The 15,414-nt window shown below is 38.2% G+C and overlaps 1 protein-coding gene across 1 annotated transcript in view; it reads right to left on the bottom strand.

Annotated features, from left to right (window-relative positions):
• Positions 1-15,414, bottom strand: part of LOC102134025 (uncharacterized) — a 40,032-nt gene that overhangs the window by 9,751 nt on the left and 14,867 nt on the right. The window contains 2 exon segments of the mRNA XM_074026585.1: positions 11,942-12,037; positions 13,113-13,239. Of these exon segments, the coding sequence (XP_073882686.1) occupies positions 11,942-12,037; positions 13,113-13,239 (223 nt within the window).

Below are 15,414 nucleotides of genomic sequence, written 5' to 3'. Positions count from 1 at the left end.
ATTTCTGGGTAAATAATACAACTAAATCAGAAATCAAGAAAGTATTTGAAAACAATGAGAATGAAGAGACAATGTACCAGAATCTCTGGAACACAGCTAAAGCAGTGTAAGAGGGAAATTTATAGCACTAAATACTCACATCAAAAAGCTAGATCTTAAATGGACACCCTAACATCATAACTAAAAGAATGAGAAAACCAAGAGCAAACAAAACTTAAAGCTAGCAGAAGACAAGAAATAACCAGATTCAGACTGGAAGTGAATGACACTGAGACCCAAAAAACCCTTCAAAAAACTCAATGAATCCAGGAGCTGGTTTTTTTTTTTTTTTTTTTTTTTTGACAAAATTAATAAAATAGACTGCTAGCTAGACTAATAAAGAAAAAAAGAGAAGAATGTAATAGACAATAAAAGTGATAAAGGGGATCTCATCACTGACCCCACAGAAATAAAAACAATGTTCAGAAAATACTATAAACACCTCTGTGCACATAAACTGGAAAATCGAGAAGAAATGGAAAAATTCTTGGACACATCTATCCTTTCAAGACTGAACCAGAAGAAGTTGAATCCCTGCATAGACCAATAACAAGTTCTGAAATTGAGGCGGTAACAAATAACCTACTAACCAAAAAAGTCCAGGAGCAGATAAATTTATAGCTGAATTCTACCAGAGGCACAAAGAGGATCTGGTACCATTTCTTCTGAAACTATTCCAAATGATGGAAAAGGAGGGGTCTCTCCTTAACTCATTCTATGAGGTCAGCATGGCAGAGATATAACAAAATAAAACAACAACAACACACACACATACACACAAAAACCTTCAAGCCAATATTCCTGATAAACATCAATGCAAAAATTCTCCATAAAATACTGGCAAAGTGAATCCAGCAGCACGTTAAAAAGCTTTATTCCTGGGATGCAAGGCTGGTTCAACATACAAAAATTGATGTAATTCAAGTCAGCTTTATTTCCAGGATGGAAGGCTGGTTCAACATACAAAAATCGATGTAATTCATCACATAAACAGATCTAAAGACAAAAACTACATGATTATCTCAAAAATGCAGAAAAGGCCTTCGATCAAATTTAACATCCCAACATGTTAAAAACTCTCAATAAACAAGGTATTCACGAAACATATATCAAAATAATAAGAGCTATCTATGACAAACCCATAGCCAATACCAAAGGGCAAAAGCTGGAAGCATTCCCCTTGAAAACTGGCACTAGAAAATGATGCCCTCTCCCACCACTCCTATTTAACATAGTATTGCAATTTCTGACCAGGGAAATCAGGCAAGAGAAATAAATAAGTGATATGCAAACAGGAAGTCAAACTGTCTGTCTGTAGACGACATGATCCTAGATCTAGAAAGCCCCAATGTCTCAGCCCAAAAGCTTCTTCATCTCATACGCAACTTCAGCAAAGTCTCAGGATACAAAATTAATGTGCAAAAATCACAAGCATTTCAATACACCAACAATAAACAAGCAGAGAACCAAATCATGAATAAACTCCCATTCACAATTGCTACAAAGATAACAAAGTACCAAGGAATAAATCTAACAAGGGAAGTGAAGGACCTCTTCAAGGAGAACTACAAACCACTGCGTAAGAAAATCAGAGAGGACACAAACAAATAAAAAAGACAGAAAGAATCAATATTGTAAAAATGCCCATACTGCTCGAAGTAATTTATAGATTCCATGCTATTCTGACTAAACTACCACTGACATTCTTCACAGAATTAGAAAAAAAAAATTTTAAACTCATATGAAAACCCAAAAGACCCCATATAGCCAAGATAATTCTTTTCTTTTCTTTTCTTTTTTGAGACAGAGTCTCACTCTGTCACCCAGGCAGGAGTGCAGTGGCATGATCTCAGCTCACTGCAACCTCTGCCTCCCGGGTTCAAGCAATGCTCCTGCCTCAGCCTCCCAAGTAGCTGGGATTACAGGAATATGCCACCATGCCCGCCTAATTTTTTGTATTTTTAGTAGAGGCAAGGTTTCACCATGTTGGCCAGGCTTCTCTCGAACTCCTGACCTCAAGCGATCCACCTGCCTTGGCCTCCCAAAATGCTGGGATTACAGGCATGAGCCACTGCACCTGGCCTAGCCAAGAGAATTCTAAGCAAAAAGAACAAGGCTGGAGGCATCATGGTATCCAACTTCAAACTATACTACAAAGCTGTAGTAACCAAAGCTGCCTGGTACTGTTATAAAAACATACATATAGACCAGTGGAATACAAGAGAGAACTCAGAAGTAAGACTACATATCTACAACCATCTGATCTTTGAAAACCCTGACAAAAACAAGCAATGGAAAAGCATTCCCTTTTAATAAATGGCGCTGGGAGAACTGGCTTAGCCATATGCAGAAAATTGAAATTGGACCCCTTTCTTACGCCTATACAAAAATTAACTCAAGATGAATTAAAGACTTAAATGTGAAACCCAAAACTACAAGAACCCTTGAAGAAAATCTAGGCAATACCATTCAGGACATAGGCATGGGCAAAGATTTCACGATGAAAACGTCAAAAGCAATTGCACCAAAAGCAAACATTGAGATCTAATGAAACTAAAGAGCTACTGCACAGCAAAAGAAATTATCACCAGGTGTGGTGGCTCACGCCTGTAATCCCAGTGCTTTGGGAGGCTGAAGGGGTTGGATGAGGATGGGGTCAGGAGTTCAAGACCAGCCTGGCCAAGATGGTGGAACCCCATTTCTACTAAAAATACAAAAATTAGCCAGGCATGGTGGCAGGCGCCTGTAATCCCAGCTACTCTAGTAGTTGAGGCAGAGAATTGCTTGAACCCAGGAGGTTGCAGTGAGCCGAGACCACACCACCGCACTGCAGCCTGGGTGACAGAGCAGGACTCTGTCTGGAAAAGAGAAAAGAAAAGAAAAGAAAAAAAAAGAAAAGAAAATTACCATCAGACTGAACAGACAATCTACAGAATGGGAGAACATTTTTGCAATCTATTCATCTGACTAAGGTTAATATCCAGAGTCTACAAAGAACTTAAACAAATTTACAAGAATTAACCCCATTAAAAAGTAAACAAAGGCCGGGCACAGTGGCTCATGGCTATAATCCCAGCACTTTGGGAGGTCGAGGTGGGCGGATCACCTGAGACTGGGAGTTTAAGAACAGCCCTGACCAACATGGAGAAACTCCACCTCTACTAAAAATACAAAAAATTAGCCAGGCAAGGCGGCACACGCCTGTAATGCCAGCTACTTGGGAGGCTGAGGCAGGAGAATCACTTGATCCTGGGAGGCAGAGGTTGCAGTGAGCTGAGTTTGCGCCATTGCATTCCAGCCTGGGCAACAAGAGCAAAACTCGGTCTCAAAAAAAAAAAAAAAAAAGTGAGCAAAGAACAAGAAGCAGCACTTCTCAAAAGAAGACATTTATGTGGAGCTCAACATCAGTGATCAGTAAGGAAATGGAAATCGAAACCACAATAAGGTATCGTCTCACACCAGTCAGAATGCTGATTATTAAAAAGTCAAAAAACAGACGGTGGTGAAGTTATGGAGAAATAGAAATGCTTTTACGCTTTTGGCAGGAATGTAAATTAGTTCAACCATTGTGAAAGCCAGAATGGCGATTCCTCAAAGACCTAGAACCACATACATTATTGGACCCACCAATCCTATTACTGGGTATATACTCAAAGGAATATAAATCATTCTATTATGAAGATACACGGATGTGTATCTTCATTGCAGCAACATTCACAATAGTAAAGACATGGCATCAACCCAAATGCCCGTCTATAACAGACTGGATAAAGAAGATGTGGTACATATGCACCATAGACTACTATGCAGCCATTAAAAGGAACAAGATCACGTACTTTGCAAAGACAGAGATGGAGCTGGAAGCCATTATTTTCAGCAAGCTAACACAAGAACAAAAAACTAAACACCACATTTTCTCACTTATAAGTGGGAGTTGAACAATAAGAACACATGGACATATGGAGGGAAACAACACACACTGGGGTCTGTCACGGGGAGGGAGAGCATCAGGATAAATAGCTAATGCATGCAGGGTTTAACACTGAGGTGAGGGGTTAATAGGTGCAGCAAACCACCACAGCACACGTTTACTTATGTAACAAACCTGCGCATCCTGCACATGTATCCTGGAACACAAAATTTAATTTAATTTAATTTAAAAAAAAGAACAACAATAAAACTGGTAATAGTAACTTTATATCTTTAAGCAATCATTTTAAAAATAAATTAGTTAAATTACTTAATAAAAATAATGTAATCTCAGAATGTTGGGAGGCCGAGGGAACTTTAACTCAAGACTTTGAGACCAACCTAGACAACATGGCAAAAAACCGTCTCTACAGAAAAAAGTACAAAAAACTATCTGGGTTTGGGATGGCACACATTTGCAAACCAGCTACTCAAGAAACTGAAATGAGATCATCTGAGTTTGGGAGGCTGAGGTTGCAGTGAGTCATGATCATGCCACTGCAAACCAGCCTGGATGACAGCGTGAGACTGTATCTCAAAAATAAATACATTGGCCGGGCGCAGTGGCTCATGCCTGTAATCCCAGCACTTTGGGAGGCTGAGGCGGGCAGATCACAAGGTCAGATTGGGACCAGCCTGACCAACATGGTGAAACCCTGTCTCTACTAAAAATACAAAAATTAGCCATGACGCCTGTAGTCCCAGCTACTTGGGAGGCTGAGGCAGGAATATCACTTGAATCCAGGAGGTGGAGGTTACAGTAAGCAGAGACCATGGCTCTCCAGCCTGGGCGACAGAGAGAGACGCCATCTCAAAAAAATAAAAATTAAATTAAATTATTCTTTTATAAAAAGAAAAAGAAATAAGATGCCTTAATAGCTTAAGTTAAAAAGTACACAATTTGCTGTCTATAAGAGATGTATTTTAGCATTGAGTCAAATAGGTTGAAAGTAACAGAATTGAAAAAAATCTATATTCCATGCAAATAGTAACCACAATTGGGTGAGGTGGTAATAATTATATTGTGTATAATATGCTTGTATATAACAGCATAGGACATATGCTTGTATATAATAGCATAGGACAAACACGATATTATATAACGGTCAAATTTGTCAATTTACCAGGAATCTGTAACTATCATATCTATTTATATGTATACATATATATGACATAAGGGCTCGAAAATATATAAAGCAAACTTTGACAAAGGTGAACGAAGAAATACATAGCAACATAATTGTAGAGATAAATAGAAAATTCAGATAAAATATCAGTAAGAAAACAGAAAATAGACATTATAGACTGTATTAACTGTTTTGCATATAGAGGAACACCTGAGTGTGTAACTTATAAAGAAAGAAGGTTTATTTGGCTCACAGTTCAGCAGACTGTACAAGAAGGGTGTAACAGCATCTGCTTCCGGTGAGGGTCTCAGGAAACTTACAATCATGGTGGAAGACAAAGAGTAACTTTGGCACCTGTAATCCCAGTTACTCAGGAGGCTGAGGCAGGAGAATCGTTTGAACCCAGGAGGCAGAGGTTGCAGTGAGCTGAGATTGTGCCATTACACTCCAGCCTTGGTGAGAGAGTGAGACTCACCCCCACCAAAAAAAAAAGAAAAAAAAAAAGAAAAAATAATTGAACTAAATTTTCATCAAAAAAGATACCCAAATGGGAAAAACCACTTGAAAAGAAAAGCAAAATTAATGATTTGTAGAGAAACGCATAAAAATAAAAATGAGGCCAGGCGTAGTGGCTCACGCATGTAATCCCAGCACCTTGGCAGGTCAAGGTAGATGGATCACCTGAGGTCAGGAGTTCAAGACTAGCCTGGCCAACATGGTGAAACCTCCATCTCTACTAAAAATATAAAAATTAGCCTGGCATGGTGGCAGGCACCTGTAACCTCAGCTACTCAGGAGGCGGAGGCAGGAGAATTGATGGAACCCGGGAGGCAGAGGTTGCAGGGAGCCATCACACCATTGCCTGGGTGACAACAGCAGGCCTGGATGACAACAGCAATGCTCCCTCTCAAAAAATAAAAAATAATAAATAAATAAAATCTCATTACAATGGCCACTACAGTATATGTTTGAAAATATACATGTTTTTTAAAACACCAAATCTGTTGATGATGCAATGAAAATAAAGCCTATATTGATTCTTGGTAGAAAATAAGGAAGCAGCTATTATTTTAAAATGTTATAAATGCTTCTTAATTAACAATGGAATTATCAAATACAGCAATCCCATTCTTATCAATCTATATCCAAAATATCCAACACAGGACCTGGGACATATCTGAACATCCATGTTTATTGTACCTGTATTCACAAAAGCCAAAAGGCAGAAGCAACCCAGGTGTCTCTTAATTTATAAACACATCAAAAATGTAACATATACATTCAATGAAATATTATCACAGAAATCAAAGATTATCAAATATTATAATTAAATCAATTATCAAAGAAATCTTGTCACATTTTAAGATAAACTTTGAAAATATTATGTCACTTGAAATAAGCTAGAAACAAAATGATGAATACAATTCCACTTACATGAGATATCTTAAGTAGTCACAACCATAAAAACAGAAAGTGGAAGGGTGTTTGTCATGGGCTGGGGAGAGGGTAAAATGGGTTCTTGTTACTTAAATGGATATTGGGTGTTAGTTTCACAACATGTAAAATTTCTAGAAGTCTTTTGCATAACAGTGTGAATGTATTTAACATCCCTGAAACATACAGCTTCTTTTTGAGACAGGGTCCACTCTGTCACCTAAGCTAAAGTGCAGTGGCACAATTTTGTCTCACTTCAGCCTCAAACTCCTAGGTTCAAGTAATCCTCCCTAAATCTCCCAAATAGCTAGGTCCATAGGTACACAATACTATGCCTGGATATTTTTTAAAAATTTTGTAGAGAGGAAATCTCCGTATGTTGCCCAGGCTGGTCTCAAACTTTGGGGCTCAAATGATAGTCCTGTGTCGGCCTCCCAAAATCCAGGGATTACAGATGTGAGCCCCCACCAAGTCTGGAATGCACACTTAAATAGATGTAAGATGCTTAATTTTATGTTATCTGTTTTGTTTGTTTTTTCTTATTTATTTGTTTTTTTTGAGACAGAATCTCGCTCTCTCACCCAGGCTGGAGTGCGGTGGCATGATCTCGGCTCACTGCAACCTCTGCCTACTGGGTTTAATGACTCTCCTGCCTCAGTCTCCTGTGTAGCTCAAATTACAGGCATAGGCCACCATGTCTGGCTAATTTTGTATTTTTAGTAGAGACAGGGTTTCACCATGTTGGCCAGGCTGGTCTGGAGCTCCTGACCTCAAGTGATCTGCCTGCCTCGGCCTCCCAAAGTGCTGGGATGACAGGCATGAGCCACTGTGACCAGCCTGTTATGTGTTTTTTGTGTTTTTACAACAATTAATTTTTCTAAAGGAAAAACACAAAAAAATACAGAATTATAAATCTTCTCAAAAATTACCTTCAAATCACAAAAGTGTCTTTCTCACACAAAGAAAATACATATGCGGTGGCTCACGCCTGTAACCCCAGCACTTTGGGAGGCCAAGGCGGGTGGATCACGAGGTCAGGAGATTGAGACTATCCTGGCTAACATGGTGAAACACCATCTCTACTAAAAATACAAAAAATTAGCCGGGCGTGGTGGCAGACACCTGCAGTCCCAGCTACTTGGGATGCTGAGGCAGGAGAATCACTTGAACCCAAGAGGCAGAGGTTGCAGTGAGCCAAGATTATGCCACTGCACACCAGCCTGAGTGAAAGAGTGAGACTCCGTCTCAAAAAAAAAAAAATTTATATATATATACATATATATACACACACCTATATTCATCATTAGACACATGGTGAGAATAAGACATAAAGAAAATATTTTCATGACTACTCACTTAGACAAGATAAAACAGCCACTGAAAATCAGCTAAGAAAGAATATATACGATAAGTCATAACCAATAATGAAGTCATATTTATAGATAAAACACACACATATATAATCTGATCATGATAGATGTATGGCTGACTTATCTCTTAATTAAACCTCACATTGACTTAAAGTATACAAACAGAATTGCAAATTGGTTAAAATTATAAGAAAAACTAAAAAACACAAAGAGCTGATGTTAAGAAATATACACTGAAAAAACACTAGTAAGAAACTGTGTAATAAGAGACATGTTTACTCATAAAATCTGGTATGCAACATTAATGTGCCATTAAAAAAGAATTGTCTGGATAACTACAATAGTTGACTGTGTACTCAGGGAAGGCAGGTATTTTGAATCACTGGCATGCACTGTGTGGCAGTAAAATTTCACAGAATATGCAGTATAATTATAAATAGAATAGTCTAACAAGAAACTTTAAAAAAAAAAGCATGTTAAAAATGTGACACATTTTATGTTTTAAATATATGCTATTCTTACACAAAATTGAAACTACTGTAATCCAACTTTAGAAGCAAAGAATATCATTACACTGCTAAATTAAAACTTATATTTTGCAAAATAGGGTTAGAGCTTCTGATGTGTAAAACATATTTAGAAATAAATTATGTTGGGCCGGGCACAATGGCTCACGCCTGTAATCCCAGGATTTTGGGAGGCTGAGGCAGGTGGATCACAAGGTCAGGAGTTCGAGACCAGCCTGGCCAATATGGTGAAACCCCATCTCTACTAAAAATACAAAAAACTAGCTAAGTGTGGTGGCACATGCCTGTAGTCCCACCTATTCAGGAGGCTGAGGCAGGAGAATAGCCTGAACCTGGGAGGTGGAGGTTGCAGTGAGCCTAGATCATGCCACTGCACTCTAGCCTGGGTGACAGACTGAGATAAAGAAAAGAAAAGAAAAGAAAAGAAAAAGAAAAGGAGAAGAAAAGGAAAGGAAGAAAGAAAAGAAAGAAAGAAGGAAATTATGTTATCATTTAGATATATGCTGAAGAAAGTGGGTGAAAATCCTTTAAATCCTTTTTACCTGCAGCAAACTTAAATTTGTAAGTAACCATTTTAGTAATATGGAGTGCCTACCAATTATCTAATTTACTTCAGGCATAACATGTAAACTCTAGCATATTGTCCTAAATGTCTGAATCTAAAATGACAGACAAGTTTGAAATAGAAAATAGGAAGTAAAAATGTATAGAAAGAGTAACATCAGTGACATACAAAAACAGAAGGTGCTCTATTTGATTAACCTTGCCACAACAAAAAAATTATTCAGTCATCCCTGACAAAAAATGCCTTCAGGAGAGAGCCAGGCATCATGGCTCACATCTGTAATGACAGCTACATGGTACACTGAGGTTGGAGAATTGCTGCAGGACTGGATTTCAAGACCAGCCTGGATGATAAACAAGATCCTATCTCCAAAGTAAGTGCCTTTAAGAGAGCTTTGAGATGCAGGGAGGGAGTTGTGAAACACTGCTAAAGCTCAAGATTGAGGGGTGTTTTTTCAGAGGACAGGCACTTATTCATGTGGGAAACTACAGGACCCTTGGTTTTGGCTACAGATCAAGAAATGGCCCACCCAACTTGGTCCAACAGAGAATTCTGAAGTTAACTCTATAACCATCCCAAACTCCTCCTGGTTACAGTCTAGGAAAGGTCCTGCCCTTCCAGAGACCTGGAGGAAGACACCCATTTGCAGCCTTGCAGACAGGACTACAGACCTTGGTTTTTACTGTGGTCCCTGAAGCAGTTCAGTGACTCAGTTCCAGCTCTCTGAGCCACAGATCATGATCAGTTTTTCCTAAATAGAAACCCACACAGTGAAATGAAGAAATCCTCTCTGGTACTCAGTGAAAGCAATACCCATTCACATCCTGATATAAGGGCCATTATACATGGAGCCAACTGCAGAAATCTGCCTTAGTGTCTGCCCTACAAATCAAAGTCTTAACGAATATATACAATCTGTCCAAAAACAAAATGGGAATTACAAGTACCCAAGCCCTTGTGACAAGCCATCTAAAGGTGGACTCTAGTGCAGACCCAGCAGCTTTGTGACAAAACTACAACCCCTCTTCACTACAAACCGAGAGGGCATCCCATCACCCTAGGGACACAACAGAAAAAGATCTTTACCTCCTGAAACCTGTTTATAAAAGCTAAGGAGTTGTTTGCTCCTTCAAATTCACAGACGCCAATATAAAACCATATTGTGCCCATTGTCAATGCTTCTATTTTAATGTAGCACCGAAAGTGTGTGGCACAAGAATTAGTCAAAAACATTTTTAAAAAGCCATTGGAATTAAAGAGAAATAAGTAAAAAGTTGCTGTTTGTGGATCATATGATCTTATATATAGAAAAACCACAAACAGTACATTCAAATTTGTCTAAACAGCCAGGTGCAGTAGCTCACACCTGTAATCCCAGCATTTTGGGAGGCTGACAGGGGCAAATCACAAGGTCAGGAGTTCAAGACCAGCCTGGCCAACGTAGTGAAATTCTGTCTTACTAAAAATGCAAAAAAAAAAAAAAAAAAAAATGTAGCTGGGAATGGTGCCGGGCACCTGTAGTCCCAACTACTTGGGAGGCTGAGGCAAGAAAATCACTTGAATCTAGGATGCAGAGGTTGTGTTGAGCTGAGATTATGCCATTGCACTCCAGACTAGGCAACACAGTGAGACTGTATCTCAAAAAAAGAAAAAAAAGAAAAATTTGTCTAAACTAATAAATACAGTCAGTAACTTAACAAAATATAAAATTAACATACAAGTTATGGTTCCATACACTTAAAACAAACTATCTGATGCAACAGAGGAAGAAAATAATCTTATGAACAATAGCATTAAAATACATTTCTGAGAACAAATATAATGAAGAAGGTAAAAAATCTTTACAATGAAATAGATAAGATACCAATGAAAAAAATTACAGAAGACAAAAATGAATTTTAAAATATTTAATGTCGGCCGGGCGCAGTGGCTCATGCCTGTAATCCCAGCACTTTGGGAGGCCGAGGTGGACAGATCACAAGGTCAGGAGTCTGGGACCAGCCTGAATAGCATGGTGAAACCCCATCTCTACTAAAAATAAAAAAAATTAGCTATGTGTGGTGGCACAAGCCTGTAGTACCAGCTACTCAGAAGGCTGAAGCAGGAGAATCACTTGAACACAGGAAGAGGAGGTTGCAGTGAGCCAAGATTGTACCACTGCACTCCAGCCTGGTGACAGAGTGAGATTCTGTCTCAAAAAAAAAAAAAAAAAAAAAAAAAAAAAAAAAATTTCATGTCTAGGATGGAAAGAATATTGTTAAAATGCCATATTATCTAAAGTAATCTATATATTTAATAAACTCTCTATGATAATTCCAGTGGCATTTCTTCACAGTAGAAAATACAATTCTAAAATTTACAAGAAATTGTAATAAACTTCAAATACCCAAAGCATTCTTGAGAAAAAAGGACAAAGCAGAGGGACATAATAATTTATAATTTCAAACTATATTTTAAGACTATAGTAATACAAACAGGATGGAATATGCAAAAATATTAACAAGAAACGCTTAATGGAACAGAAATCCCTACTCTCACATATTTCAGACAGGATTCAAAAAGAGAACTAAAAAATAATTTAACAAAGAATTTTTCAAAATTATACAGACATTTGTGTGTCCCCCAAAAGAATAAAAAAGCAGTCAGATTGTACAGTCTTTTATATGCTATGATAAGAACTTTGGCTTTCATTGTATGCTTGAAGGAAGATCCCCCAAGAAAAAGTAGAATTCTTAGAGAATTTAAAAGCATAAGACAGAAAATGCCCCCATGTGAGAAAAAATCTTAAGAAAATATTCAGGCCTCCCAGAAACTAGATGCTTCCCAAATCCCACTGTAAGGACTGGCATATATGCTTTTTTTTTTTTTAACCTTTGGACCTCTCATCTGTTTTTTTTCACTCTCACTTACCTGGGGGTTCATCCACCATCTCATGTCTCTTCATATTCCAGGACTCTTTTTCTTGCTCCAGACAGGTGACTGGGTCTTGCTTAGAGACAGCAATACCTGCTTTATTAAAAATAAATAACATGAATCTTGCCTATATTCTCTAATTACTAACCTAGTACTGTGCTCAGTAAAAAGGATGTGACAGAATATTCTAGAAAATTAATCCAAAGTGAGGCCGAGACGGGCAGATCACCTGAGGTCAGAAGTTTGAGACCAACCTGTCCAACATGGTGAAACCCTCATCTTTACTAAAAATACAAAATTAGCTGGGCATGGTGGCGGGTGCCTGTAGTCCCAGCTACTCCAGAGGCTCAGAGGGAGAATTGCTTGCACCCGGGAGGCAGAGGTGGCAGGTAGTAGCGCCACTGCACTCCAGTCTAGGCAACAGGAGAAAAATTCTGTCTCAAAAACAAAAAAGTGTTTTGGCCAGGCACAGTGGCTCACACTGTAATCCCAGCAATTTGGAAGGGCAAGGCAGGTGGATCCCCTGAGGTCAGGAGTTTGAAACCAGCCTGGCCAACATGGTGAAACACCATACCTACTAAAAATACAAAAATTTGCTGGGCACAGAGGTGCACACTTGTAATCCCAGCTACTTGGGAGGCTGAGGCAGGAGAATCGCTTGAATCCAGGGTGGAGGCTGCAGTGAGCCAAGATCACACCATTGCACTCCAGCCTGGGCGACAGGGTGAGATTCCATCTCAAAAAAATAAAAAAATAAATAAATAAACAAATAAAATTAATCCGAAAATACTAACTAAAGAGAAACATCTCTAACTATTTAGAAAATATTTTAAATTTGTAGGTTTTTAATTTTACTACCTGAATCAAAAATTGGTGATGGCAAACAGATTTTAAGATATGGGTAATGATAGTTTATGCCACTAAATTTCTGGAATGACCACTAATCTAGAGTGAAGGATACACATCAGCTCAGGAATGTGGAAAGTTTAGATCAAGATGAAACATGTTGAAGAAATTCTTTTCTACACAGACAAATCATCAAGGTTTTCTTGAAAACTGGGATCAGAAACTCACTTATGCAAAGCATAAATTATCAAAAAAATTCTACAAAATAGAGACATAAAACCTTTAGGGTATATTAAAAATTGTGTATTAAAGTTATCCTCACCCAAGAAGACCAAGTTTTTGTAGTTCTCTAACATCACATTCATATATAAATTCTGCTGAGCAGGGTTCAGGCATTCCCACTCCTCCAGAGAGAATTCTATGGCCACATCCCTAAATGTCAATGTCTCCTGAAAAACACATACACACAGACACACATATATTTACCAAGGGGCCATGGGCAGAATTTATTATTTGAATTGAGGTGAAATGAAAGAGTAAAGAGAACTGATTCTGACTTATAAGAATAACTGAAATTATCCAATAATTTTTAACACAGAAATATTTTCTAATGTATTCTCTTACTCTGAGGGCAGAGAATGGCATAAGATTCACAACACCAGTGCATATATGATACTTCTCTGGATGATAAAGTATATAATTAAGGACACAAACACAAACATATACATCACTGAGTGCTATACTTACATCATAATGAGTTGTGTATATTTTTCAGACAAGAAAAAACAAGTTCAGTTAGAAGGTACCTCTCAAATTTTAATGTGTACAATAGACTGGAGATCCTGTTGTGAAGATTTTTTTATATATATATTTTTCAGAAGGTCTGGAATAAAGTCTGAGTTTTTAAAATTCTAACAAGGTCACTAGTAATGCTAATGTTTTTAACCGAGGAAGACTATTTTGTCAAACATTAGGCAAGTGAAAGAGACTGTGTTTTTCCTAAATTTTCTGGCTTGTAAACAATAATAAGAGTCTTCATTTTCCAAAGACAGATACATGCAAAAAAACAACAAACAAACAAACAAAAAAAAACCTAAGGTTTGCAAAAAAACAACAAACAAACAAACAAAAAAAAACCTAAGGAAAAAAACCAGATTAATTGTGATGGTTTATGCACATTAGCTGTATAAAGATACTTAACAATAAAGAAAAAAATAATTAACTCTACAGTGAAAAAAAGTCAGAGAGCTCTTTAAGCAAATTATTAATATCAACTACACTAGAACAAATTTTTACGATGCGCTGATGCACACAGAAGAACATAGCATCACTGCTGAGATATTACCCCTCAAAAAGTCAATTCTAGACTGAATTTAACCATAAAAAAATCAGTTTTATGCAAAGGTCAAGATATCTCTCGCGTTCCATAATTTTAATAATGATTTTAAGTAGTCTTTCTTTAGCACTCTAGAGAGCAGGTATCTCTTAATACTTTTTGCAGAACTTCCTGGGTTTAGATGAAACCACACCATATATGTTCTCCATCTTTATTAAGGACCCCAGCTTTCCCCCAATAGGAATCTTGAGTATCCACATCTTCCCATGTTCAACAGTCACAAAAGGAACACTTTCAATATGGCAGATCAAAAATTCATGGTAGGAATTCTGCATTGCATATAAAAGGCCATGATGTAGAGAAGGCTCTGGTACACAAGAAACTTCTTTTTTTTTTTTGAGACAGAGTTTTGCTCTCATTGCCCAGGCTGAAGTGCAATGGTGCGATCTCGGCTCACCGCAACCTCTGCCTCCCAGGTTCAAGTGATTCTCCTGCCTCAGCCTCCTAGTAGCTAGGATTACAGGCATGTGACACCACGCCCGGCTCATTTTGTATTTTTAGTAGAGATGGGGTTTATCCATCTTGGTCAGGCTGGTCTTGAACTCCCAACCTCAGGTGATCCACTTGTCTCAGACTCCCAAAATCCTGGGATTACAGGCATGAGCCACCATGCCTGGCCAGAAACAAGTATTTTTTAGAGACCCTTGACTATCACAAGAATTTTTTAAAGTACTTCAAACAAACTCATTGGGGAGGAAAAACACAAGTAGAGAAGGTTTGCAAGTACTAAACACATGGCACTCCAGGAGGCAGAGTGGACACAGCTATCGATCTGAGACATGTGTAGCTGAAAAGAAGCCATTATTCCTCTTTCTCCTCCTCCTCTGGAAATCCTTTTCAGATAAAATTCTCTGAACAAGTAACACCTGCATCTTAAGGAAATTCCCTTAAAGGCATCAGCACCACCTCCACACAGAGACACTAGCCTCACAACCACAGACAGAAGGACCAAGAGCAAAAAGTCCATGCATTTCTCTCCTTTATAACAGAAGAGATTCAGGAAAAAATGAGTTGCTCCATGGAAATAAAAATATATGTTCCTCTTTTCCTGTCCACAGGTGCCCTCCCCTGCCACAGACACCAGCAAATTCTGCTACAGTAATGGAAATATGCACCACACTGCCCTGTCCCTACCAAACCCAAACAGAATAGGCCCTGTGACCACCCTTTAGTGCAAAGGTGGCACTTCACTCTCACGAATCTATTTTGAAGGCCTCATACTTGATTC

The sequence above is a fragment of the Macaca fascicularis genome, chromosome 19, assembly GCF_037993035.2.
Source record: "Macaca fascicularis isolate 582-1 chromosome 19, T2T-MFA8v1.1".
Classification (NCBI taxonomy): Eukaryota; Metazoa; Chordata; class Mammalia; order Primates; family Cercopithecidae; genus Macaca; species Macaca fascicularis.
Note: the sequence above shows the minus strand (reverse complement) of the source record. Positions and strands in the feature narration are given on the sequence as shown.